Here is a 26,021-nt window from a genome sequence, read left to right as displayed (position 1 = left end):
GTTTATTACCAAGGTTTATGTGAATCATTTCCTGCTGCGTGCCTGAGTTGACCTTAATTCTGATACGTTCCCAAAGGCTAGGGGGATCAAGGACGAGGGTGGTGTGGGGTAAGCGGGGGTGAGGGTTTGGGTCACTCCGGACATGCCCTAGGTGGGAAGCTGTATACTTTCCGTAGATGCCCACCTCCGAAAGAGCCATCAGTCACTTAGAAATGTCTCTTGGTTGTCTAAGAATTTGCTTTGTGTGTGTGTGTGTGTGTGTCCTAAGATTCTTTGCTCTTCTCCCTCTACTCCTACTTCCCCAACACAAATTACCTTGGTTAGACTCATTGTTCTAATTGGTATCTCTGCTATAATGGAATTTAAGTCTGCTTTTCATTTGAGAAGCTAAAGGATTAATAAATAATGCCTGATTTCTAAGTTTGTTTATGTTTACTTTATCTGATTGGGTGTATATGAGTCACAAAGTGGAGAATTCAATATCTTTCTTTTTAATATGGTATATTTGCTATTTATTTTTTTAGAGGAAGTCCACAAATGAAGGGGACACCCCATTTTAAGGAAGAACAATGTGCTCCAGCATTAAATTTAGAAATGAGGAAAATACTGGATTTGCAAGCACCCATCATGAGGTATAGTACTTTGGTTAAATTTAGCATTTTGTGATGACAATATGTAATAAAGTTGGTTAATCACATGACCAATAGGAAAGTTGATCTCATTTTTTGTCCACTGAGGATAATTTTTTTTAGCTCTAAATTCTTGATTAACCCTTAGATGTTACATTATTATACTTCAGTTATTTCATAAAGCCTATAAATTGAGTATACCAACCATAATTTTATTCAGAAATTTAGAGTTTTTGGTAAATCTGAAATTGTTTGAATGATACAACATAGTGCATATTACTTGAATTGATACTGATAAAAATCACATAAATTGAGGAAAAGAAAAAGTGTCTTTGTTTCCAAAACCTTCAAAGATTTTGGGAAATATGTGGATACTTGGATGAAAGTTAAGCTTCCTTTTTTTCTTTTTTCTTTTCTTTTTTTTTTTTTAAAGATTTTATTTATTTATTTGACAGAGAGAGATTACAAGTAGGCTGAGAGGCAGGCAGAGAGAGAGAGGAGGAAGCAGGCTCCCCGCTGAGCAGAGAGCCCGATGCGGGACTCGATCCCAGGACCCTGGGATCATGACCTGAGACAAAGGCAGAGGCTTTAACCCACTGAGACACCCAGCCGCCCTGAAAGTTAAGCTTTCTGATTTTAGTATGAATAAGAAGCCCAGAAATACCAAATACAAAAAAATATTTTATAGCCATTGGTAGAAAAAATAAGTGTGTATGTAATTTGGCTTTATTTCATTAATTGCTTTGCATTTGACATTTTAGTTGTCTATGATGTGTGGATCTTATTACAAGTTTTTTTTTTTTAAAGATTTTATTTATTTATTTGACAGACAGAGATCACAAGCAGGCAGACAGGCAGGCAGAGAGAGGGAGAGGAGGAAGCAGGCTCCCTGCAGAGCAGAGAGCCCGATGTGGGACTCGATCCCAGGACCCTGAGATCATGACCTGAGCCGAAGGCAGCGGCTTAACCCACTGAGCCACCCAGGTGCCCCACAAGTATATTTTTTAACTTAAAGTTTTTTTACTACAGTATCTTTTCTTTTTTAATAATTCTTTTTAACTGAATCCAGAGTTAACATTGAACTCCAGGAACTTTTCACTGTTTTTGTTTCCACGCATATATATTCATGAAATTATAGTGGTGATATTCCAGCCTTCTGTGCATCAAAATGGCCAGTATTTATCTTTATTGATAACACTTGCTTTTAAAAAAATAATAAATACTAGCCAAAAGAGGTATTCTAATTCAAAATTCATTTTGTTAGGAGTCATTAAAATCTTCTTCCCAAATGTCTGCAGATAACTTCTTACGAAAGGGAACATTGATAAATTAGATTATATAAAAGTTAAAAAAAGAAACTAGGGGGAAAAAAACACCATAAATGGTTTCAGAGGTACCTAAAAAACAGCATAAATTGTGAAAACAAGGAAATAACTGTCAGTGAATATATCAAAAGGCAAGTTTTCACAACACATAAAGATTTCCTGTGGTGAGAAAAAGACAATAGAACAAATGGACACAATATAAACAGTTTCATTGTCTATATTCCAGTTAATACATTACATAGTACCTCTCCTTAGTCTCCTTTAGGAGATTAAATAAGTGACTTCTACATATGAACAGTTAGGTAACATACTGCTGTTGGAGAGATCAGGTTGAGGAGAACTTTATAAGTTGGTTGTGGGAGTGTTAATTTATACAGTGTGTATGGAAATTGATTAGGCAAGGTCTGTCAAAGTTGCATATATTCATGGTCCGTGTCCAGCATTTCTCTTTCTAGGAATTAATCCTACAAATATTTCAAATTACATGCTTATAGGGTTTTTCATTGTTTACAGTAACAAAAGATCAAAAACTACCTAAATGTCAATCAGTAGGGAGCTGTTTAAATAAATTTTCTTACTTTTACACAATGCGAACAACATGCATCTATAGAAAAAATGATGGCTTTTTTTTTCTTTAATGGGGATGGAGGGGCACAGGGAGAAGTAGAGAGAGGGTTTTTTGTTTGTTTTAAAGATTCTGTTTATTTATTTGACACAGAGAGATCACAAGTAGGCAGAGAGGCAGGCAGAGACAGAGGGGGAGGCAGGCTCCCTGCCAAGCAGAGAGCCCAATGGCTGGATCCCAGGACCCTGAGATCATGACCTGAGCCGAAGGCAGAGGCTGCTACTTTCGAATATACAAGTTTAGGTGACTGGAAATCTCTAAGATTTTTCTCAAAACTTGAGAAAAATAATTGCATTTTAGAGAAGTATTATTATTAGTACCTGTAATACATATTTTTTGGAAATATGATTAGAGATCAACTGTGTGATCCTGCATTAATGTAGAAGACATGCTATTTGGACTTTATAACCAACTATTTTCCTGCCCACAACCAAAAATAGAAGTCATGTGTAATTAGAGATAATGATTAAACTATTGCTTATGGGCATAATATGGCAAGACCTTTGCCATATTTTAGTTTTTGCTTGAAGAAAGAATAGGATTAGTGATAAGCATCCAACATTTGTCATTATTTGAGGATCCAGAATGTTTCGAAGGTGAGAAGTATTAATATAATATATAATTAAAACTCTTAATCTGTTTCTCTAATTCTACATAATACATACTAGTAAATACCACAGTTTATTCCATATCCTTCTCCCTGGCACCTAGAAGAGCCCTATGTAATATATAGTATTTAATATTTGTTACGGGCGCCCGGGTGGCTCAGTTGGTTAAACAACTGCCTTCGGCTCAGGTCACAATCCTGGAGTCCCAGGATCGAGTCCTGCATGCATCAGGCTCCCAGCTCCACGGGGAGTCTGCTTCTCTCTCTCACCTTTTCACCTCTCATGCTCGCTCTCACTCACTCTCTCTCTCAAATAATTAAATAAAAAAATCTTTTTAAAACAATCACCACTTCTCTGGTGTTAGCCTTTAATATTTGTTAGGCCATTAAATACATTTACATACTTCAGAATTGATAATTATGAATTAGATATTTCCCATTAATAATATTTGATTAATCAGAAATGGTAATCTGCTTTCAGGATCCTACTGTTAGCTTCTAAGATCCTAAATTAAGGGGGGGAAAAGGCTCCTCTGGCATATCAGTTATCTGTTAAAAAGCCCATGAAGTCAGATTGGGGAGGCTCTCTGAAGGCGTAACTTAGAATACATTTATGTATATTTTGTGTATATTTATACTTAGGGGTGACTTTCAAAATACTTAAAAACCAGTGGAGGGTTATAAGAAATGTGATAGTATTGATCAATACAGAATCCTGATATATCCCCTTGTGCCGAGAATTAATCCTTTAGTTGTTAGGTCTTTGTGACACTGGCAGCCAATGGGCACATACTCACGTGGCATGGACTGAGGCCTTTTTGCTAACTTTGTGGAAATACTCCGTATTTTAACAATTCATACCAGCCTTTGTTTTAGTGAGTTTGTTTACTTTCAGTTGAATGAGGAGGATCTTCTCTTTTCCTCTGGATTCTTCATGATGTTTATTATAGTTTAACGTTATGATCTTTTAATTCCAACGTCGGGATTGATGGATGCTATTTATATGGGTAGATTTTTCTTTTGACTCTGGGTCACATTTTGCTGTTTCTTCACCCAGCTGGTAATTTCTTTATCCTAGCACTGTGGATGACAATGTGGAGTTTCTGAATTCTGTTAACTTTGTCAGAAGAGCACTGAGTTTTGCTTGGTAGGCAGTTAAATTACTGCAGGGTGACCCCAGTCTTGTTCTTGTCATATGCAGTGATTCTGCTGTGGAAGTAGGAGTGGGGAGAAGGAGGATGTAGTTGGGGAAAACCTAGGCTGACTCCTGCAAACTGAAGGTCACTGGTAAAACAGTGACTGTCCCGCTAAACTGCTTCTCTTGACATGTAGCAGATCTAAAACATACATTTTTTATATTATATTCACCACATGTTACATATAAATTTTACACTAAAATATAATCTGAAGGGGAAAAATAAATACTTCAGAGGTAAAACTTCCATAAACTCCCTTGATTACAAAATACTCTGAAGTTGAAGAAATGGAACTGCATAAGGTCACATCTTATTCTATTCTTTTTAATATTTTTATAGTAGAGAAGAAAACACAATCAGTTCTTCAGTGTCTGAACTCTGGGGAATGAGTCATTGAAGTCCACTTGTAAAGAATCGAAGGTTCACTGTAAGAATTAAAATATTGCAAACTTTCCCTTCCCCTGACAGTACGCATTACAGTATTTCTGAAATAGACTCTTCACACTTAATAGTATATAATAGCATATATTATAGGCACATCACATTTTTCATGTTTTCATTCGAGCATTTGATACTTTAATATTTTAAAGATTTTATTTCTTTGAGAGAGCACAAGCGGAGGGAGCCGCCGAAAGGGGGAGAAGCAGGCTCCCCGCTCAACTGGGAGCCTGACGCTGGCCTCCTTGGCTCACGGCTTGAGAGGAAAGCAGATGCTCAACCAGCTGAGCCGCCTCGGCGCCCCAAGCATTCGATGCTCTCGACTACTCTTTCTTCCGTCCAGCTTACTCCCTGGGCTTCCTCGATAGAGCAGTTTCCACGGGTTCCCCTTTTCTTTCTCTGTGCGGTACCTTTGCACCGTCATCCGTGGATTCGCCTCTCCTTTTCCTTTCTCCTTTCTGCCGCCTCCTGCAAGCGCTTAGTACCAAATACAGCTAGCGCTGCCTGAAGGCTTGGGCACACGAGAGTAAGCAACGTGAGCATTTATTTGCCGTTAGGTAAGTATATGTTAAATCTCTGTAAGTAAGTTAAGTGCTGGGATCATACTCTATAATTACCTCTCATCAACCGAGCAGGCTTCTGAAAGGAGAAACTTTTTTTTTTTTTTCACCTCAAAATTTCAAAAATCATTTACTAATTTTAATGCAGAGCATAGCACCTGTCATAGAGCGTGGGCTTTATAGATGCTTGTTGTGCGAATGAACGTGAGGCTCAGTGATGCTCTAGAAATACTGGGATCTAGAACTATGGGTGCCAGTAAAGTAGCCTCTAGTCAAATGAAGTCCCTTGACTATAATTCAAGGGACTTCATTTGAAGTAGTTAAAAGTAAACAAAGTTAACCTATTGTGTGGAGCACTGGGTTGGTGCATAAACAATGAATCTTGGAACACTGAAAAAATACAACAGTTACGTTCTTTGGTTACAGTAGCCATATTTCAGGTGTACAGCCCGCACACGGGGCTGTTGGCTACCATGTTCAATAGCACAGATGCAGAGCATTTCCATCACTGCAGAAGGTTCTGTTGGCCGGGGCTAGAGGATTGCTACCTCTGCTTTTAGCTCCAGATTGTCAGCCTGTCATAAGTTGTTCTTTATTCTTTTTTAAAGATTTTATTTATTTTATTTGACAGATAGAAATCACAAGTAGGCAGAGAGGCAGGCAGGGAGAGAGAGGAGGAAGCAGGCTCCCTGCCGAGAAGAGAGCCCGATGCGGGACTCGATCCCAGGACCCTGGGATCATGACCTGAGCTGAAGGCAGAGGCTTTAACCTACTGAGCCACCTAGGCGCCCCATAAGTTTTTCATTTTATTATTTTCTTGCCTTTTTCCTTTCTTGTCAGCTTTCATTTATCCTTCCGTCTTTGAATATGCTATTTCAGTATTTCTAGTTTTTTAGAAAACTGGTTGATCAAGTTTGTGACAATGAATGCCCACAGTCTTTTATTTTTTCCAGAATTTCTGATTCTAGATCAAATTACATATAGGTGAACCTACTAGACAGCTAAGTTACAGATGAATAACAGTTTTGTAAGTTGGTTCATGATCCTCTCTCTTTGAATAGGCTCCAGAGCAATTACATTCATAACTCACTGCTTTTCCAGTATGCTCGCTTAACAGGTAATTGGTTCTAAATTGCTTATTTCCCTACAGTTTGCAGTCTGTGCTGGAAGATCTCCTCGTAGCTACTTCTGATGGGCTGCTTCATCTTATTCACTGGGAAGGAATGACAAATGGAAGGAAGGCTATTAATCTTTGCACAGTACCTTTTTCAGTAGATCTGCAATCATCTAGAGGTAGTTATACCTTCTGCATGGGGTAGAACCTGATGTTTAATGTTTGGTATAATCTGCTTAGATATTTGCTATAGGTGAATATTGATTTTTCTATTTTGAAATTAATTATACAGGGGGAGTGTGTGTGTGTGTGTGTGTGTGTGTGTGTGTGTGTGTGAAGGAATGTTTTAATAGTTTGGTATTCTTAGATCATTATTTTTGCCCTTTTAACTGTTCTTACAGGGTTTGCAAACAAAAATGTGAAAGCGTTATTTACTGTATTTATATTCACGTTTCATGTGCTTGTGTTTTCATCAGCAGGTTCATTCCTGGGTTTTGCTGATGTGCACATCAGAGACATGGAATACTGCGCCACACTTGATGGGTTTGCTGTTGTGTTTAATGATGGTAAAATTGGATTTATTACACCAGTGTCAAGTAGATTTACTGCAGAGGTAAATTTACTATGGAATGTTTATTTTCTTTATTTTACATTTATTAATTTTAGTTTTGTTGTTAAGTCCCTCCCCTACTTTCTTATTTAAGATTTTAGGGTTATTGTTAACTAATTTTTTAAGTCAAAGTAATATATATAATACTTAAAATAATACAAGTAGACAATTCTATTAGATATGTTGAAGAAAAATGATAGTTCCCTTTGCTATTTCCTGCTCCCTTCACCCCCACTTTCCATTCTCGGAGACAACCATTTTATTTTTCTTCACTGGTTATTTTGTTATTTATCTTTACCACTCTGAGTGTTTTCTTTAACTTTTAGTTTTTAGGCTGTTTATTGACTTCTGCTGCAGGAAAAGACCATTTGCTTCCCTGTTGCTAGCACATTCATATATTCTTCCTATCTTCCTAGTAGTTACTGTATTTTGATCAATTACTATTCATTATTTATATTATTATTGCTTTATAAATCCTAAGCCATGTGATATGTTTTATTTTTTCTTTCCTGCACATTTCCCTTTCCACTGGAAATTAATAATTGTTTGTTTTTTGTTTATTTTTTATGTACTTAACACTAACTCAACCCCAAATTGTCTGTGGTTTGTGTAGATATCTTCTCAATTCTTTCAGACACATTAGACGTTCTCTTTGTTTCATCTTCTTGAAGAAATTTCTTTTGGAAGCTTCTGGATTGCTCCAGACTGAACTGCTTGCTCACTGTACCTTTAACACAGTTGTACTTTTGGGTTTTCATCATCTATCACTTGAGGATTTGCTTCCTTCCTTTAGTTGTATGTGATCTTTTCATAGTTAATGATTAACATATGATAAGTTAATATATTAATTTGGTTGCTGTGACAGAGACCCAGAGTAAAAATTGGATGCACTGAAAGCTGTGTGGATTTTGATGGGTTTGGTTGACCCTGTTCTTCACCATAGGGTGAGCTAACTAGATTGTGTCCTTTCCTTTCCTATGTCCAGTGCTCATTGGAAGAGAGTCCTGTAGTTTTTTCCAGAGACTATATATCTGGCTGGCCCAATATTCTGGGTTTTAAGTTATGGTGGTGTTAAATTAGAGGATCTGAATTCACTTATCTGCGTTGTCAGTGTGGTCGGTCCAGAGACCACTAGGGTTTTTTATTTTGTTTTTCTCTGAAGAAAAATCTCCAGTTTTCTGTTGGAGGGAAGGTGAGTTATTTCTTAGCTGCTCAGATTGTGAAGATATTATGGGAACCCAGCTGGTTGCCTAAACAGGCTTTAAAAATCTGAAAGTCCTATTACTTTTAGTTCAACCTTTCTGAGAAATCTCAATCCTCAAGCCTTTTTTGCATCCTACAATGTTAATTTAGTTGTTTCTCAACATTCTTGAATGCAGGTGAAGGATTCTACTCCTCCATATGCTACCTAGCTTTTAAAATGTTCTCATACTTCCTCCTTTCCTGTTCATTGTCCTTGTCAGTTTATGCTGTTGAAAAAAATCTTCTCTGTTAGAAAAATTGGGGCTTTAAGAGTCAGAGAAGCTAAGTATTCACATTCAGTGTACTCTCTTTAACTGGAAAAGATTTTAAGTTTTTGTTTGTTTGTTTTTAGAAAGAGAAAGAGAGAGCATGAGCAGGGGGAGGGCAAAGGAAGAGGGAGACTTGTCCCTCCTGAGCAGGGAGCCCTGCATGGGGCTCAGTCCTAAGACCCCTAGATCATGACCTGAGCTGAAGGCAGATGCTAAACCTGCTGAGCCACTCACAGGTGCCCCAGATTCTAAGTTTTTAAGGGCATATTGTTTTCTGTGTAGTATCAGCTTTAATATTCCTAAAACTGTTTTTCATTATCATCTTTATTTACATCGTGAAGTATTAAATAGTACATTTGTGGTAATATGTCAGTATATAAAAACAAAAATAAACTTTTGAAGAATTTAATTTTTTACAAGGTATATTTGTAATTATGTTTGGGATTTAAATGTTTTTATTGAAAACAAAAGGCTGAAAAGGTGACTCATTTCTGAGTATCAGCTTTTATCTTTTTTTTTTTTTTTTTTTTTTTTTTTTTTTTTTAATTTTATTTGTCAGAGAGTACGTACAAGCAGGGGAAACTGCAGTTGGAGGGAGAAGCAGCCTCCGTGCTGGGCAAGGAGCCCAATACAGAACTTGATTCCAGGACCCTGATATCATGACCTTTGGCAGTTGCTTAACTGACTAAGCCATCCTGGCGCCCCATAGCTTTTATCATTTTTTATTAGTATTTGGTTCAAGAAAATTTTCCAGGAAACTAAGAATTTTTTAAAATAATGAAGAGCAGATGGGCATTATCAAATAAGTTAGAAAATATAAATTAGGGAAATATGTATGTTTATTATTGGTAATTGGGAAATAAAATAATGACCTATTTATATGTTTCATATATATATATATATATGCATGCATGCATTATTTAGATGCTTTGTAAAAATGTTTGGCATTTTTGATGCATTTAACAGATGTATTAAAATATGTCAGATTATGCCACTCCTCTGCTTAGAACCCTCTAAAAGTACTAGATAATTAGGACAAACCTACTGAAGACAACTAGAAAAGCTGGAGAAAAAATTTTTTTAATGTGCCTCAAGACTTTGGAGAGTTAGCAAGTCTGCAAAGAATTACCTGGCAAGGGGGCAGAGGCCCAGTGAGCTAAGCCCAGTGTGTGAGGTCACAGTGAGCATGAACAGCAGAGCTGTACATGGTGACTTGATGGTTCTCACAGATGTGCTAAGGGAAAGCAGCTGGACCTGAAAGAATATGTGCTATGATTTTATGTAAAATTAAAAATAGAAACATAGGCCATTTGAATTAGAGTTTATATGGTCGCATATTCTTGGTCTAAAGGAAAAGAAGGACGTGATTACCAATCAAGTCTGGATATTGGTTACTTCTGTGGGGGGAGGGGGTATTGATCAGGAGGAACCTGTTGGGGGCTTTTAGATTCTGATCATTCTTGGCCTGAGTGCTCGCTAATTCCACAAGGTCTGCTTTGGGATATTACTGAGATGTGCAGTCTTGACTTTTTGTATTCTTCTCTAATGTATTATTCGTAGTGGAAAACTTATTAAAAATTGAAGATACTTCAGTGATTCCCTATATGTAAATTAAAGGAAAAGCCAAGGAAGTTTTTATTGTGGCTTTTAAAGCCCTGTAAATTTGGCCTCGTTTTACATCTGTGATCTCCTCTTCTGTGACTTCTCCTTCCCTCCTTGCTCTCCACTCCATGTGCTCGGGCTTCTTTGATCTACACTGAACATGCCAGAAATGCTACACAGTAGGGCCTTTGTACTTGGTATATCTTCTTGAGTACTTTCCTCAAAATACACCTGCATGGGAAAAACTGTTTAATCTTGTATCCTTCTTCCATACTGTTTCCTATGATTGCTTTATTAGCTTGTTCTGTAGTATTTATCAGTCTCTACAACACTGTACAATTTTTATTTTAACTTGACAGCCTCCTAACAAATAGAAGGCAAAGATTTTGGCATTTTTGAGTACGTGCCACAGCCTTAGCACCTTAAACAGTGCTGGGTGAATAGTGGGCCCCTGGAAAATACTTGCCTCAGAAATCAGTTAATTTTAATCTAAGCGGTGGTTCAGGGAAATAATGCTCAGTGCCACCTTTACCACTTTTTTGTCATCTAAAATAGTTTGTACTTTTTTTGAAAAACAAAATTCCTACAGAAAAGGAAATAAATATGCCACATTTAGATAATTGATTATATAGCTCACTTGGGGATTAAATAAAGTCTACAGTATTGGATCTTACAGTGTTTACTATTGTGATCATCCAAAAAGAAAGTGCTATATTGGGGACGCCTGGGTGGCTCAGTTGGTTGGACAACTGCCTTCGGCTCAGGTCATGATCTCGGAGTCCCTGGATCGAGTCCCGCATTGGGCTCCCAGCTCCACAGGGAGTCTGCTTCTCTCTCTGCCCTTCTCCTCACTCATGCTCTCTCTCCCTGTCTCTCTCTCAAATAAATAAATAAAATCTTTAAAAAAAAAAAAAAAAAAAAAAAAAAAAAGAAAGTGCTATATTGTAGTGTGCTGTGTTTTTGTACTTATTAAACTAATAGTCATGATGATCTTTGCCTTAGAATTTATAATCTAAGACATCCTTGATTTGACAAATAAAAAACAGGTGGTAGAGCTGAATCTATTCTATTTTCTATAGTAAAAAAAAAAAAAATAACATATAAGCTTAATAGTTTCATTCACTTATTGAATACTTGTTGAATGAAACAGTATGTTTAATGAAGGAAAATTATACTAATTACAGTTTATTTGGACTTTTAAAGCCTTCATTATTTTTCTTTATTACAGCAGCTTCATGGAGTTTGGCCACAAGATGTTGTTGATGGAACTTGTGTAGCAGTAAATAACAAGTATCGACTCATGGCATTTGGTTGTGCAAGGTAATTAATAGAGACATCTTCATTTTTTAAAAAAAGATTTTATTTATTTATTTGACAGAGAGATCACAAGTAGGCAGAGAGGCAGGCAGAGGGGGAGGGGGAAGTAGGCCCCCTGCTGAGCAGGGAGCCCAATGCGGGGCTCGATCCCAGGACCCTGAGACCATGACCTAAGCTGAAGGCAGAGGCTTAACTCACTGAGCCACCCAAGCACCCTGAGATGACTTCATTTTAAGAGTCATTGTCAAAAATAATGGGCTTTTTAAAAAATATATTTTTACATATTTTTCAAACATAAAGTGTTCTAAATATACTTGTAAACTTTTTCGTGGCTATCATAATTTAGTAATCAGCCTTAATATAAAATCTGAAAACATTTTATTAGATTGAAGCAAACAGATCTAAAGATTTAGGATAATTGAGTGTTGTATAGGTGAGCTTTAAAGGTGAGCTTTTCTTCAGTGGTAGGAACTTATAACTTGAGTTACAAGTTGAAAAGATGAAGTCAGCCTAAATTTAAGTTCCTTATTATTTAAAAGAGAATTAGGAAGATTTTTTTTTTTAAGATTTTATTTATTTATCTGACAGAGATCACAGGTAGTCAGAGAGACAGGCAGAGAGAGAGGAAGGGAAGCAGGCTCCCCGCTGAGCAGAGAGTCCGATGCGGGCTCGATCCCAGGACTCTGGGATCACGACCCAAGCCGAAGGCAGAGGCCCTAGCCCACTGAGCCACCCAGGCGCCCCTATTTTTCTTTTTTAAAAATAATCCCTTCTTCTGGCTAGTATCCAAAATCTATAAAGAACTTGAACTCAACACTCAAAAAATAAAAAATCAGTTAAGAAATTGGCAGAAAACAACAGAATTCTGCAAAGAACACAACAGATAGCTTATAGACACATGAGAAAATGCTCGACATCACTCATCAGGGAAATAAAATCAGAGTCACAATGAGATATCACCTCACACCAGTTAGAATGACTAAAATGAACAGCTCAGGAAACAGTAGATGTTGGTGAGGATGTGGAGAAAGGGGAACCTTCTCACATTGTTGTTAGGAATGCAAACTGGAATGGCCACTCTGGAAAAGAGTATGGAGGTTCCTCAAAAAGTTAAAAATAAGACTACCCTATGACCCTGCAATTGCACTACTGGGTATTTATCCAACGGATACAAAAATGCTGATTTGAAGGGGGTACATGCACCCCAGTGTTTATAGCCGCATTATCCACAGGACCCAAAACACAGAACCCAAAAGACCATTAACTGATGAATGGCTAAGTAAGAGGTGGTATACATGTGCATGGAATATTATTCAGCCATCAAAAAGAATGAAATCTTGCAATTGCAATGACATGGATGGAACTGGAGTGTACTATGCTAAGCAAAATCGGTCAGAGAAAGATACCATATGAGGTGTTTAAAAAAAAAAAAAAAAGATTTTACTTACTTGAGAAAGAGCATAAGCTGGGGGAGGGACAAAGGAAGAGGGACAGGTAGACTCTCTGCTGGAGCAGGCACAGGACTCCATCCCAGGACCCTGAGACCATGACCTGAGCCAAAGTCAGATACTTAACTGACAGAGCCACCCAGGTGCCCCAACAAATACGGTATGATGAACATAGGGGAGAGAAGGAAAAATAAAATAAAAATAGGAGGAGGCAAACCATAAGAGATTCTTAACAGTAGGGAACAGACAGGGTTGCTGGAGGGGAAGTTGGTGGGGGGATGGGCTAGACAGGCGATGGGCATTAAGGAGAGCAGTTGTGATGAGCCCTGGGTGTTATGTGCGACTGACCAGTCGCTAAATTCTTCCCCGAAACTAATACTACACGATTTTACTAAATAGAATTTAAATAAAATCTGTAAAATAGAATTTAAATAAATAAAATAATACTACACTATATGTTAACTAAGTAGAATTTAAATAAAAATCCTTTTTAAGACATCAGTGTTGACATTGCCTTTGAATTTGTGAATGTGCCTTAATGAACAAATTTAAAGCTCACACATAGGATCAATTTCTTCTTTTAATTCTGACAGTGCAGGTTTTAGAACTGAAATACTGAGTGAGTACAGATTATTCACTTCAGCAAGTATCTTTGCATCTCCCATGCACCAGGCACAATTCTAAGCACTTGGGATATGTTAGAAAAGAATAAGATACCTGACTTGATCGAGTTTATATTTTAGCTCAAATAAAAAGATTATATTAGAATCTTAATAGTAATGCCTTACAATATGTAGGGTGCTTTTTTAGCCTCAAAACTCTCTTAAATACGAAATTTTATTTTGTCCTCAAAGTGAGACTTAATGGTTCTATAGAACATACATCTAGTACTATCTCTAGCTACATCGAGTTGAGTATCACCATATTTTGATTAGTGTAAATAATACATGTTATAAATCATACATAATCTGTGAAGTGGTGAATCCTACATACTGCTTCTCAGGAGATAAATGTAGAAATAGAAGTTAATTCAGCTCAGTATAAGAAAGAAAAGTGTATTTTTTTCTTATTCGTGGATTTGATTTGGTTACATTTTGTTTAGATATTTTAAATCTATGTTTATTAGCACATTTTGCCTATAATTTTTTTCTTATTCCGCTAATTAATCGAAGTTATGCTTCTGTCACGAAGCAAATTGAAGACCTATTCCTCTCTTTCTCTGTTTGAATGTCTGCTTGAATTTGTCAGTGAAGCTATCTGAGCCTAGAATTTTCTTTGTGGGAATTTTTTGATTACTGATTCAATTCAGTTTTAAAAGTAAATTTAAGGGTTAGATTTTTCTCTTTTCTTAAGTCATTTTGACAAGTTAGATTTTTCCAGGAATTGGTATCTTTCATTTCACTGTCAAATAAATTGGCTGAAAATTTATAATATCCTTTTTAACTTTCATATTATAAAATAAAAACATACTTACAGGTAAGTGCATGGTCCAAATACTCAGATTTACAAATATTACAAACGCCCCTCTGTTCACAAACCGGGTTAAGAAATTGAGTGTTGCGAGCCAGCCCCAGTACTTACTAAATCCCAACTCCCATCTCCCAACACACTTAAAAGTAACCAATTTTCTGTCTTTGTGATGATCGTTTCCTTGTCTTTATAGTTTTACCACCCCTGCGTGTGATCCTAAAGAGCATAATTCAGGTTTACCTGATTTTGAACTTTATGGGAATAGAATCATCTTCTAAATACATTTTGGGTCTTCTTGCTTCTTTGAGTCAGCATTGTTAAATTCATCCATGCTGTTTGCCAGTAGCAAAAATCATTTTTTGATTGATTTATAGTGTTCCAGTATATGAACGTGTCATAATTTATCTGATTTGTTGTTTAACGGACATTTATATTGTTTTCTTGGTTTATAAAAAAGGGGGAACATTTTCTTACATAACTCAGTGTCTTTGTCACATATGAGAAAATTAATGATACATCCCAAATAAGATCTAATTCTCAGTCAATACTCAGACTAACCCAATTGTCACCAAAATTTCTTTTATAGCTCCTTGTTTTAACCAGAGTAAATAAAAATTAGTGATTTGTGTTTGGTTATTGTTTCCATGTAGTTGCCTTTTTCCTGTTAACAACCCATACACCTTTTTCTTATTTTCATGACATCAACTCTTTTTTTTTTTTTTTTTTTTAAGATTTTATTTATTTGGGGGTGCCTGGTGGCTCAGTGGGTTAAAGCCTCTGCCTTTGTTCGGCTCAGGTTATGATCTCAGGGTCGTGGGATCAAGCCCCACATCAGGCTCTCTGCTCACTGGGGAGCCTGCTTCCCCCTCTCTCTCTGCCTGCCTCTCTGCCTACTTGTGATTTCTGTCTGTCAAATAAGTAAATAAAAGTCTTTTAAAAAGAAAAAAAAAAGACATTATTTATTTGACAGAGATACAGAGAGAAAACACAGCAAGGGGAATGGGAGAGGAAGAAGCAGGCTTCCTGCTGAGCAGGGAGCCCGATGTGGGCCTTGATCCCAGGACACCGGAATCATGACCTGAGCCGAAGGCAGATGCTTAATGACTGGCCACGCAGGTGCCCTAGACATCAGCTTTTTAAGAGTTCAGGCCAGTTGTTTATAGAATGTCCTGCACTCTAAATGTTTCTCGTTTTCTCTAAACCAGCCATGACTGGAACCTTGAAGCTGGCTCTTGCCGAGCCAGTCCAGTCAGACATGGGAGCATCTGACAGGACCAGTGGGGCGGGGGTCCGACACCGCCTGCAGTCAGGGCGGCCTTGCGGGGCTGCTAGGGCCAGATGGGAGAGCCCACCAGAGGTTCTCTGCTCCTTCCCCAGGGCAGTGAAGGTGGAATCTCAGCCTTTGGCCTCCGTCGTCTCACTTTTCATCAGTTGGGGGAGTACCAGACCTTTTTTTTGGTGGGGGGGTGGTGACGCTGGGTTGGGGTGAAGGTTTTGTGATTGTCACTGTGTGACAGAACAGACCAGTGGCTTCTAGGTCTTCCAGCTCTTACCAGGATTAAGTGCCCTGAACACTCAACTGTAGCTGCTGCCCTTCGAGTTCTGTTCTGCAAGAAGCTGACTTTGGTCTTGGATGCCCGTTTGCAAGGGGATCAGTCTTACAACTTACCTGTCCTGGGATCGAGCCCCCCGTTGGGCTCCCTGCTCAGCGGGGAGTTTGCTGCTCCCTCTCCCCTGCTCATGCTCTCTCACTATCTCTGTCCCTCTCTCTCAAATAACTAAGGAAAATCTTAAGAAAAGGGGTGGGGAGGTTTGACCAGATGCTGGTTAAACATTTTTATCATGTAGTGTTATGTACTTGCTGTGGCACTGTGTAGCAATAAGGTTAAGTTGTCCTTGTATTAGTGATACTAATTTTGTATTAGTGATACTGAATTTGGTCATTTGTGATTGTAGCCATATCTCTGTTATAGAGAGAGCTTGTTTTGCTTTGAGATTAATGAGTGGTGTCTTATGCATGAAGAAATATTTTTCTCTTACAATGGGTGAACGAGAAGTGGAAATAACAATAATTTAAACAATATAGGCCTTATAGAATACATAAAAGGTTAGCTGTCAGTCTTTATAAGTGTTGACTTAGCTCCTGTTTCTTGCATTAGAAATCGTGGACTCTCCTCACTGACTCATTAGAGCTCAGCAACCCAGAGTTCCCACTTGACCATTGCCAGGTGCAAAACGAAAACAAGTAAAACCTGTGGGCTACTTAGTGCTGTCTTTCAGCAAAGTGTCGAATTGGGCAGGTAGCCTGGAGCGATACCTATTCCTGGGCATTTGGCTTCTGACTAAGCTGGAATAACAAACCAGATTCTCTCCCCCACATCGGGGAGAAAATGGACAAAAATATGGAAGAGTAAGACAATATGAGTTCGAGACTGAGAACATCAGGCAACAGAGGACACCGGTCCGTAAAAGATAGGAAATAAATAGAACTCTACGAATGCCTCAGCTTTAATTACATTGAAAGAGTTTCCAGGCTGTGGCACGAGGCTGGAGAGACAGAACCTGGCAGATTGCTTAGGTTGAGTTACAGGGAAGTGAAAATCTGGGGAGACCAAAGCAGCTAGGACTCGGGACAGCCAGCCAGAGACAACAGAGTGGCACAAAGAAGGCGCTCCAGAGTGCTGGAGAGGGTCTCTCCTGAGTATTCGCTATGGAAGATCCAGAAAGAGATCCAAATCAAACATTGTAGGAGAAAAGAATAATAAACCTGAAAAACATAGCCAGAGAAATTACTCAGAATGAAAGAGAGAGGAAACAGATTGAAAACCACAGCATCAGTGAGCTGTGTGGTAAGTTCATGTGGCCTCTTCATGCAGGTGTTTTACTGAGCCCCAGTCCTGATCCTTAAGAAGAGCTGACCCGGCTGGATGAGGGTCAGAACATTAATGTTAGATTTTGATCGAAAATAGTTCCATAAGCAAAAATGATATTTTTTATGATCATCATTAGGTCAATTTTGAAATGTAGCTTAGAAGTAATATTATAAAGTTTTTGTTTTGGTTTCTGGCCCTTCCTAAAATTGGCACTTGTTAAGATTTCTTAAATGAAATCATTATATATACCACTTTCACAAAATAACATATGCCATGTGTGTAGATACAAAAAATGGTGTTGGGTAGAAAATATAATCAAGTGAAAATCTGTAAATTACTATCCAGCATGAGAAATAGCGCATTAGCAGGGTGGATGCAGCCCCGGCTTCTCCCTCTTCTTTATTTATTTAATTTTTTTAATGATTTTGTTTATTTGGCAAAGAGAGACAGGGAAAGTGGGAACACAAGCAGGGGAAGTGGAAGAAGAAGAAACAGGCTTCCCACTGAGCAGGGAGCCCAACGTGGGTCTCGATCCAAGGACCCTGGGATCATGACCTGAGCTGAAGGCAGATGCTTAACAACTGAGCCACCCAGGCGCCCTGTCCCTCTCTTATTTAATGTCCCTCCTTCTCCACCAGAGATGGTGTGTCCATTAGCTCTTTATTGCATTTTTACCACAAATGTATTTACTATGTTTTGAATGTTTTTGAATAGAAGCAGAATTATACTACATATGTACATCCTGACTATGTGTTTTAATGCCTGTCGCTGCTGTACTAGACAGCTGTACGAGCAGAGCACAGTTTATGCTTCCTTTCTCTTGCTGGACACTTCAGGTTGCTGCGGCTGTTGTGCGTTTATACATAGTACTACAGTGAACATTGTGCGTGCCTTTTGATAACATAGACAAGAATATTCCTGGGATATATTTAGAGGGAAATTTTTACTGGGTTACAAATATGCACTTGTTCAGATTTATGAGACTGCAATTCATTTACAAAATGGTTTTAGCCTAGTTTATGCTCTTACCAGCAGAACATAACAGTTCCACAGTAATGCTCTCTATATTTGTATTTCTCTTTTTTATTAAAGGCTTTTTTGTTTTTCTCAGTGGTTCTGTACAGGTATATACAATAGATAACACCACCGGAGCTATGCTGCTGTCCCATAAACTAGAGCTAACAGCGAAACAGTATCCTGGTGAGTCCTTTTTTTTCTTTTATTTTTGATGTACAGGTAATGGTGTGGATGGGTAGTGACTGGGATTTTAAATGATGCGTGCTCTCGGTCAAATACAGTTAACACGTAACTGTATTTTGCCTGGCCCAGGTACTAGGGTTTCCTGGTACCTAGAAAGGCTCCCAAGGATCCTTCTTTTATTGTTTGATTAGTCTTCTGTGTCCTCACTAGTTTTAGCCTTTATAGTCTTTCTCTGGACTCTGTTCTAGTCTTTTACCTGATTTCATTGCCTTTGTTATTTTATGCCTTCCAATTCAGTTTATTCATTCAGCAAATACTTATAAAATACCTGCTGTAGGCCAGACATTGTTTTAACTAGTGGATACACATCGTTAAACAAAGCAGTCTTTTTCTGAACTCAGTGTGAATCTTGAGTGGACCCTCAGACCCTTTGGATTAATTCCAAAGTCTTTGTCATTGAAAGGCTTTTGACCAAAACTAACAGAGAACCCAAGTTGCTGTGGCTTAAATAGGATTTATTTTCTCTGCTAGCAAGAAATCCAAAGGTGAGTTGCTGCTGGCGTTTGGTCTTTCCTTCATGGCCTCAGCTTCTGAGCTGCAAGCATTACTCCTGTGTTTGAGTCAAGAAGAAAGGAGGAAATAGGGCATATTTGGTTTTTTGATCAGGAAAGCAAAAGGTTTCTCAGCAGCAGCCTCACCTGTTCCAGCCATCTTCCTCTTCATCTGGTTGGTCGCTTTATGTCTCATTAGCTACCTTAGGATTTTCCCAGCCTTTCTGGTAGAAGTGGGCAAGGGAGAAAGAGGCTGGAAATGGATGTGGCATTAACCAGCCAATGGCGTCTACCGCATGATGGCACGTAGGTCTTTTGCTGAATATTTCTGGCATTATTTCTTAGTTCAGTCAGCCCTTACTGTCTCCATACTTTTACCACAGCACCTCTACGTTAAAAGAAATACCAGACGTTCTGTTTATTAGGTAGTTAGGTCTAAATCCTAGTAGCATTTTCAAAAAGTAATACACGTAAATGGAAAGAAAAATAGTATTTTATTTTAATTCGTAAACACTATTTTTTTGCTAAGAGGTTGTCTGTGCTTATTGGACACTGTACAGTTTCTCAGACCCTGGAGTCAGATTAGGTCCAGTCACCCACATTTCCTGTTCCACGTTGATTTTCACATGACACTTTTTCTACAACAACTCCTAAAAAGCCACCTTTACAAAGATGTAACATCATCAAAATAAATGTAGTCACAGCCTAATATAGCTGTGAACTGCCTGAGCTAATAACTTACATTGTGTCTAACAGATACTATATATCACTCTATTTATTTGATATTGTCTCTTGAAGATTGTCTCATGGTATCCTGGATACCCTGCACACAGACCTAGGAACTGCAGTCTGACTCTTCACCAAACCACCTGCAGATTCTTGAGAGAGGGTCTATGTATATTGGTCTTCCAAGATACAGCTTAAATGAAATCTCGTTTTATGAACTAGACAGAATACTATTCCCTCCTGTGCCTCAATATATTTTGCATATACTATCTTTCTTATCATTGTTAATGTTTTATTGAACTTACCAACTTACAGGTCTTGTTTTCTGCTAGCTCCAGGGTAGGAATGTAGGATTTTTCTATCTGTACCGAGTGGGTTCAGTTTAGTGAATGAATCAGTATGTTTTTTTTTTGTTTTTTTTTTTTTTTAAAGATTTTATTTATTTACTTGACAGAGAGAGATCACAAGTAGGCAGAGAGGCAGGCAGAGAGAGAGGAGGAAGCAGGACCCCTGCCGAGCAGAGAGCCCGATGCGGGACTCGATCCCAGGACCCTGAGATCATGACCTGAGCCGAAGGCAGTGGCTTAACCCACTGAGCCACCCAGGGACCCTGAATCAGTATGTTTTTAAGCCAGTGACCTTTGCACAATTGTTTTAACAGGCAGTTAGAATCTCACTACTATGTTTTATGAGTTTGATACTATACTTTGTTCTGTATGTGCATTAATAATTGGGACCCTTTTCAGACTGTGTTCTGTTCCTCTCCCAAATTTAGATATGCTCCTGTATTAAGAATAATTGCTCATTAGAGGGTATTATGCTACGTGAAATAAGTCATCAAAGAAAGACAATTATCATATGCTCTGTCTGATATGAGGAATTTGAGGGGCAGGGGGGAGGGATGGAAAAAATGAAACGATGGGCTCGGGAGGGACAGAAACCATCAGAGGCTCTTAATCTCACCAAACAAACTGAGGGTTGCTGGGGGGAGGGAGGAAAGGGATGGGGTGGCTGCATGATGGACATCAGGGAGGGTGTGTGCTATGGTGAGTGCCGTGAAGTGTGTAAACCTGATGATTCACAGACCTGTACCCCTAGGGCAAATAATACATTATATCTTTAAAAATGAAAAAAAAAAAGAATAATTGCTGTATAACTATACAAAGCTCTCTATTTGGGTCAGAAAAATTAGGACACCCATCTAAATCTAATCCAATAATAAAAATTCTCATGAGCCTCAAGGAAGAAGCTAAGGTATCTCACGTCAGAATCTCAGGAAGCATTTAATACATAACTGTTAATGTTGACTTAGTATTACCCACATCTATACCAGTATTTTTCCCCATCGTGTCCTTTTAACATCTCACATCTTCCACTTGAGACCATTTTCTGTCTACAATACGTCCTTCAGAATTTTCTCTAGTGAAGTTTTGGGGGGAAGGGGTGGGGTCTGAAGATGTATTTACTTTGCCCCTGTAATTTAATTATGGTTTAACTTGTTATACCATTTTAGATGGGCAGTTACTGTGTGTATATTGAAGTTGTTCAGGTACCATCCAGTTTCACTGTTGCTCTTGGGATCTCTCTGATCAAGTTGTGTTTCCTTTTCAGGAGATTTGAGTTTTTTTCTCTTTGTTTACTTTTAAGATTTTTTCTTTGTCTTTGGGATAGTTTCACTGTGATTTGGAAGGTGAAGACTTTTTTCTAATTTTTTTTTCTTTCTTTTTTTTTTTTAATCTTGTTTGAGATTCAGGCATTCTGGATCTGAGAATTCATATTGTCCGGCTGTTCTGGAAGATACTCAGCCATTATTTCTCTGCATATTGCCTCTTATTTAATCTCTTTTTCTGGAAGTTTAATCAGACTTGCATTGTACTCTTTACAGGTTTGGTTTTTTTGTTTTGTTTTATTTATTTATTTGTTTATTTGACAGACATCACAAGTAGGCAGAGAGGCAGGCAGAGAGAGGAGGAAGCAGGCTCCCTGCTGAGCAGAGAGCCCGATGCGGGACTCCATCCCAGGACCCTGGGATCATGACCAGAGCTGAAGGCAGAGGCTTTAACCCCCTGAGCCACCCAGGCGCCCCTGTTTACAGGTTTCTTAAGCTGCCTTTTAACATTTTTCATTTTTTTGTTTCTCTGGACTATGTTCTAGAAAATTTTTCCCTGTCTTCTGGTACATGTGTTCTCTTCATTTATGTTTAGTATTCTTCTTCATCTGTCCATTTTAATTACTGTATTTTTTATTTCCAGAGTGTTTACTTAGCTTTCTAATCTGTATGCATCCTGCTCCTAGTTTCATTATTCTTTTATTTCTTTAGGTATTAAAAAATGGTTTTTATATACTTTGTTAGTCTCATGAATTTGTTTATATATTTGTTTATATATTTTGTTTATATATTCATGGGTTCTCATGAATTTGTTTATATATTTTGGTTTGTTTTTTTTTTTTTTTTTTTTTTTTACTGAGAGCTGTTTAATTTCCTTCAGATTTATTTATTTGAATGCTTTGTGACCTAAATTGAATTTGAGTTCTTCCGAAGAGGATTTATGTGTGTTTAGGGCAAGTTATGTGGGAGTACTACATCAGTCTGGAATCCTTTGCATTATATTCTCTATTTGTAATTTTCTTTGAGTCATACAAGTTGCATAAATTACATATGAGAGTGAGGACTGACTTGTTTCAGATTCCCGGGGACTTTATTTTCCATTCATGGAAAACACATGAAAGTATCCTTTGCTATTTCTTTACCTTCCACATGGTAGAGTTTATTTCTCATTCTTCCTTATACCGTGAATGTAGCCTTCTGTAGCCCCTCCCATTAAGTGGTGTCTTCTCTTAGGTACCCTGCCTTGGTCAAGCTCTGAGCTTGCTCTCCGCTCTGTCACGTGCTATGAGTCATCAGAAATAGAAGTCAGGGCTTCCAGGGTTTGGCAGAAAAATTCAGGGCACAAGCACTTTGTACACTTACTTACCTCTCAGCATTTTTAGTTGTTTGAGGTGTTAAGTATTCTAAGATTTTTTTTTTTTTTTTTTTTTTGACAGACAGAGATCACAAGTAGGCAGAGAGGCAGGCGGGGGGGGCGGGGAGGTGGGAAGCAGGCTCCCTGCAGAGCAGAGAGCCCTGTGCAGGGCTTGATCCCAGGACCCCGGGATCATGACCTGAGCTGAAGGCAGAGGCCTTAACCCACTGAGCCACCCAGGCGCCCCATGGTTTCTTTTTTTAATCCATACTTAGTTTTCCTGCCCAGTATTAAACTAATTGAAATTAAAAAACAATAATAATAATAACACCTTATTTCTTTAGTTGCATGGTCACGTTTACGTGTTTAGTAGTCACATGTAGCTGGGGGCTGCCTCTTAGACCAAGCAGGTGGGCAGGTGGGAAGTCATTGCCGCAGGAAGTGCTCCCGCTGCTCCTGTTGGGCAGCACTGCGTGCGGTTCTTGAGATCGTTCTTCCTTCTCGGGCTCGTGGATGCCATTTCCCCCTTTGGTGACCTGCCAAGTCTCACTCCCGGGGTCTTTGTTGTGAGAGAATTCTGCCAGCTTCAATTACATGGGCCGTAAACCTGCTTACTACGGGAGGCTTGTAGGAGGACTGAACATCTGAAGCAGGGATGAGTTTGCTCGCTTCCTTCAGGCAGCGCCGGCTGTTTAACCAGCCACGGTGACTGGGAGTCCTTCTGTCTCGCTGCACCTTCCCTTTGGACTCTCCCGACTTCATGCTGGTCTCAGACACTTTGTCTTCCTAGAGGATGTCAGTCCCCAACTCCTTTGTCATTGCTGGGGCTCACCCCAGCCTTCCATTCCCGTAATTCTAGCCTTTCTCCCCTCCCTGGTCCCAGCCCTTCACTCTCAGCCCAGGTACTAACCAATCTCACAGTAGGTTTTCTCCTTTCTTTTGGCTTCTGGAACTTTTTCTTTCTTGTAAGTTCAGCTCTATAACTAAATGTCTGGGTTACTTTTTTAATATTTTTCTCAATACACAGATTATATCACAGTCTATGTTCATTGTAGGTTGTTACCACCTAGATAAATTTCCCGTAGTCCTGACACATGAACATTAAGTTTACCACCACTGATATTTTATTATGGATCTCTGCAATTAGATTTTAATATGTACATAATGCTTGGAAAGTAGGTATGCATATATGTGCATGCATATGTCTATTTCATGTGGGGTAGTAAGTATACGTTTATATCCTCCCCTTTTCAGTTAACATTAACATCCTTCTATGACAGTGAAAACCCATGTTTTTTTCCTTGCACATGGAATTGCATTCATTTGTAAACTTCAGTTTGATTTTGTGCTTCTTCTTGGTATGTGTGTGTATATGTATTTATTTTAAAATTTTATTTATTAGAACACATGTGTGTGACCTGGGGGGAGAGGCAAGTGGGGAGCGAAAGCAGGCTGAGCGGTGAGCCCGATGTGGGGCCTCGGTCCCAGGACCCTGGGAACATGACCTGAGCCGAAGGCAGGCACTTCACTGACTGAGCTCCCCCTCCAGTTGCCCCCTTGGTTTGTTTTTAAATTTCTCCCCTGGACAAGTATTAAGTATAGTAATAAGATGTGATGTTTCTTATGTATATTCCTATTTATTTATTTATTTATTTTCTTCAACATTTTTTTTAGATTTTTTATTTTTTATAAACCACACACAAAAATAGACTCAAAATGGATGAAGGATCCCATTTATTTTACATCTGCCTGAATAACCTGGCTGTTCACTATGGGGGGGAGTGCTAAAGTGACAAAAACCTATATACTTCCCCTTTGTAGTAAATCTTCTGTATTTTATAGCAGAAATGTATTACTACTGCAAATGAAAAGAATTTGAAACAAAGTGATACATAGCTGGTTTTGAATTGCTGACAGGAAATACTATCATGTTTCATTTAACCCTGCAGTAGGGAAACTTGGCTTTTACTGCACAGTGAAATTACAGGATTGAAAGAACAATTACTATTAGTTAAAAGATGATATGAGCACCTGGAGTCCTCAAGCTGGAGTTTACCTACGTAATTCTAATAGAAGATTAAACTTCAGTTTGTATTAACTTGGATTCTAATAGAAGATTAAACTTCAGTTTGTTTTAACTTGGATTCCTTGAGTGGGGAGCATGAAGATAATGGTAGGACATTATTTTACATTTTAAAACACCTGCTTTGCGAACTACATTGACATTTAGTGTAGGATGATTCAAGGGAAGCCTTATCCCCGTTTTACAGAAACCGAACTGACCAAAGCCAAAGACTTTTAACCCACTGAGCCACCCAGGAGCCCCAGCCAAAGACTTTTAAAATGACACAGTTATAGTTATCCAGGCTGATAGTGGCCCCAATGGTTCTCATTTCTTTTAAATTTCTTGGTAGGGGCGCCTGGGTGGCTCAGTGGGTTAAGCCGCTGCCTTCGGCTCAGGTCATGATCTCAGGGTCCTGGGATCGAGTCCCGCATCAGGCTCTCTGCTCAGCGGGGAGCCTGCTTCCCTTCCTCTCTCTCTCTGCCTGCCTCTCTGCCTACTTGTGATCTCTCCCTCTCTCTCTCTGTCAAATAAATAAATAAATCTTTAAAAAAAATAAAAAATAAATAAATTTCTTGGCAGCCGAGTTTGTTCTGCTTCAATCAAGGCTAATGTGACCTTTTGTGACCTTAAATGAATAGGATTCATCTCATTATTTGAAGGAGACATATCTTTCTGTTCATTTGCAATTTTAAAAAATACAGACTGTAAAAAATACTGTTTCTGAAGGAATCATTTATTTTTAACTCTTCTCACAATTTCTTAACAGATATTTGGAACAAAACAGGAGCTGTTAAATTAGTCAGATGGTCCCCTGACAACAGTGTTGTGACGGTGACCTGGGAGAGCGGAGGCCTCTCTCTGTGGAGTGTGTTTGGAGCCCAGCTGATCTGTACGCTTGGAGGCGATTTTGCGTGAGTCAATAAAGACAAGTTCTAGATAAAGTAACTCCGTTATCTCCCAGAAAATACACATACACAGAAATTTTTTGTCATACAGCTATCCTGCCTTATGTGATGCTTATTTGTCTTGGGGTTAACCAAGACAATTTGTAAGGTTCAGAATTCATTTGTTCAGAATGTGCTGATTCTCTAAACATCCATCCTTTTAAAATTCATTGTTCATTCCGTAAAATGCATTTGTTTGTTGAATCCCTACTGTATAAATGGTAGCATGTTAGATTCGAGGCTAAAT

General features: G+C 38.5%; 1 protein-coding gene across 9 annotated transcripts in view; it reads left to right on the top strand.

The window, feature by feature from the left end:
- RIC1 (RIC1 homolog, RAB6A GEF complex partner 1) overlaps positions 1 to 26,021 on the top strand; it is a 142,486-nt gene that overhangs the window by 83,796 nt on the left and 32,669 nt on the right. For 8 of the 9 annotated variants that reach the window (XM_045065007.1, XM_045065002.1, XM_045065004.1 and 5 more), the window contains 6 exons: positions 525 to 632; positions 6,531 to 6,673; positions 6,971 to 7,107; positions 11,446 to 11,537; positions 18,437 to 18,525; positions 25,597 to 25,741. In XM_045065007.1, the coding sequence (XP_044920942.1) occupies positions 525 to 632; positions 6,531 to 6,673; positions 6,971 to 7,107; positions 11,446 to 11,537; positions 18,437 to 18,525; positions 25,597 to 25,741 (714 nt within the window). The remainder of the gene's footprint in view (positions 1 to 524; positions 633 to 6,530; positions 6,674 to 6,970; positions 7,108 to 11,445; positions 11,538 to 18,436; positions 18,526 to 25,596; positions 25,742 to 26,021) is intronic. The other variant, XM_045065000.1, reaches the window with a different exon arrangement.

The sequence above is a fragment of the Mustela putorius genome, unplaced genomic scaffold (genome assembly GCF_011764305.1).
Source record: "Mustela putorius furo isolate JIRA1106 unplaced genomic scaffold, ASM1176430v1.1 tig00003854_pilon_pilon_pilon, whole genome shotgun sequence".
Classification (NCBI taxonomy): Eukaryota; Metazoa; Chordata; class Mammalia; order Carnivora; family Mustelidae; genus Mustela; species Mustela putorius.
The sequence above is the reverse complement of the archived record's forward strand: the minus strand, read 5'-3'. Positions and strand labels throughout refer to the sequence as shown.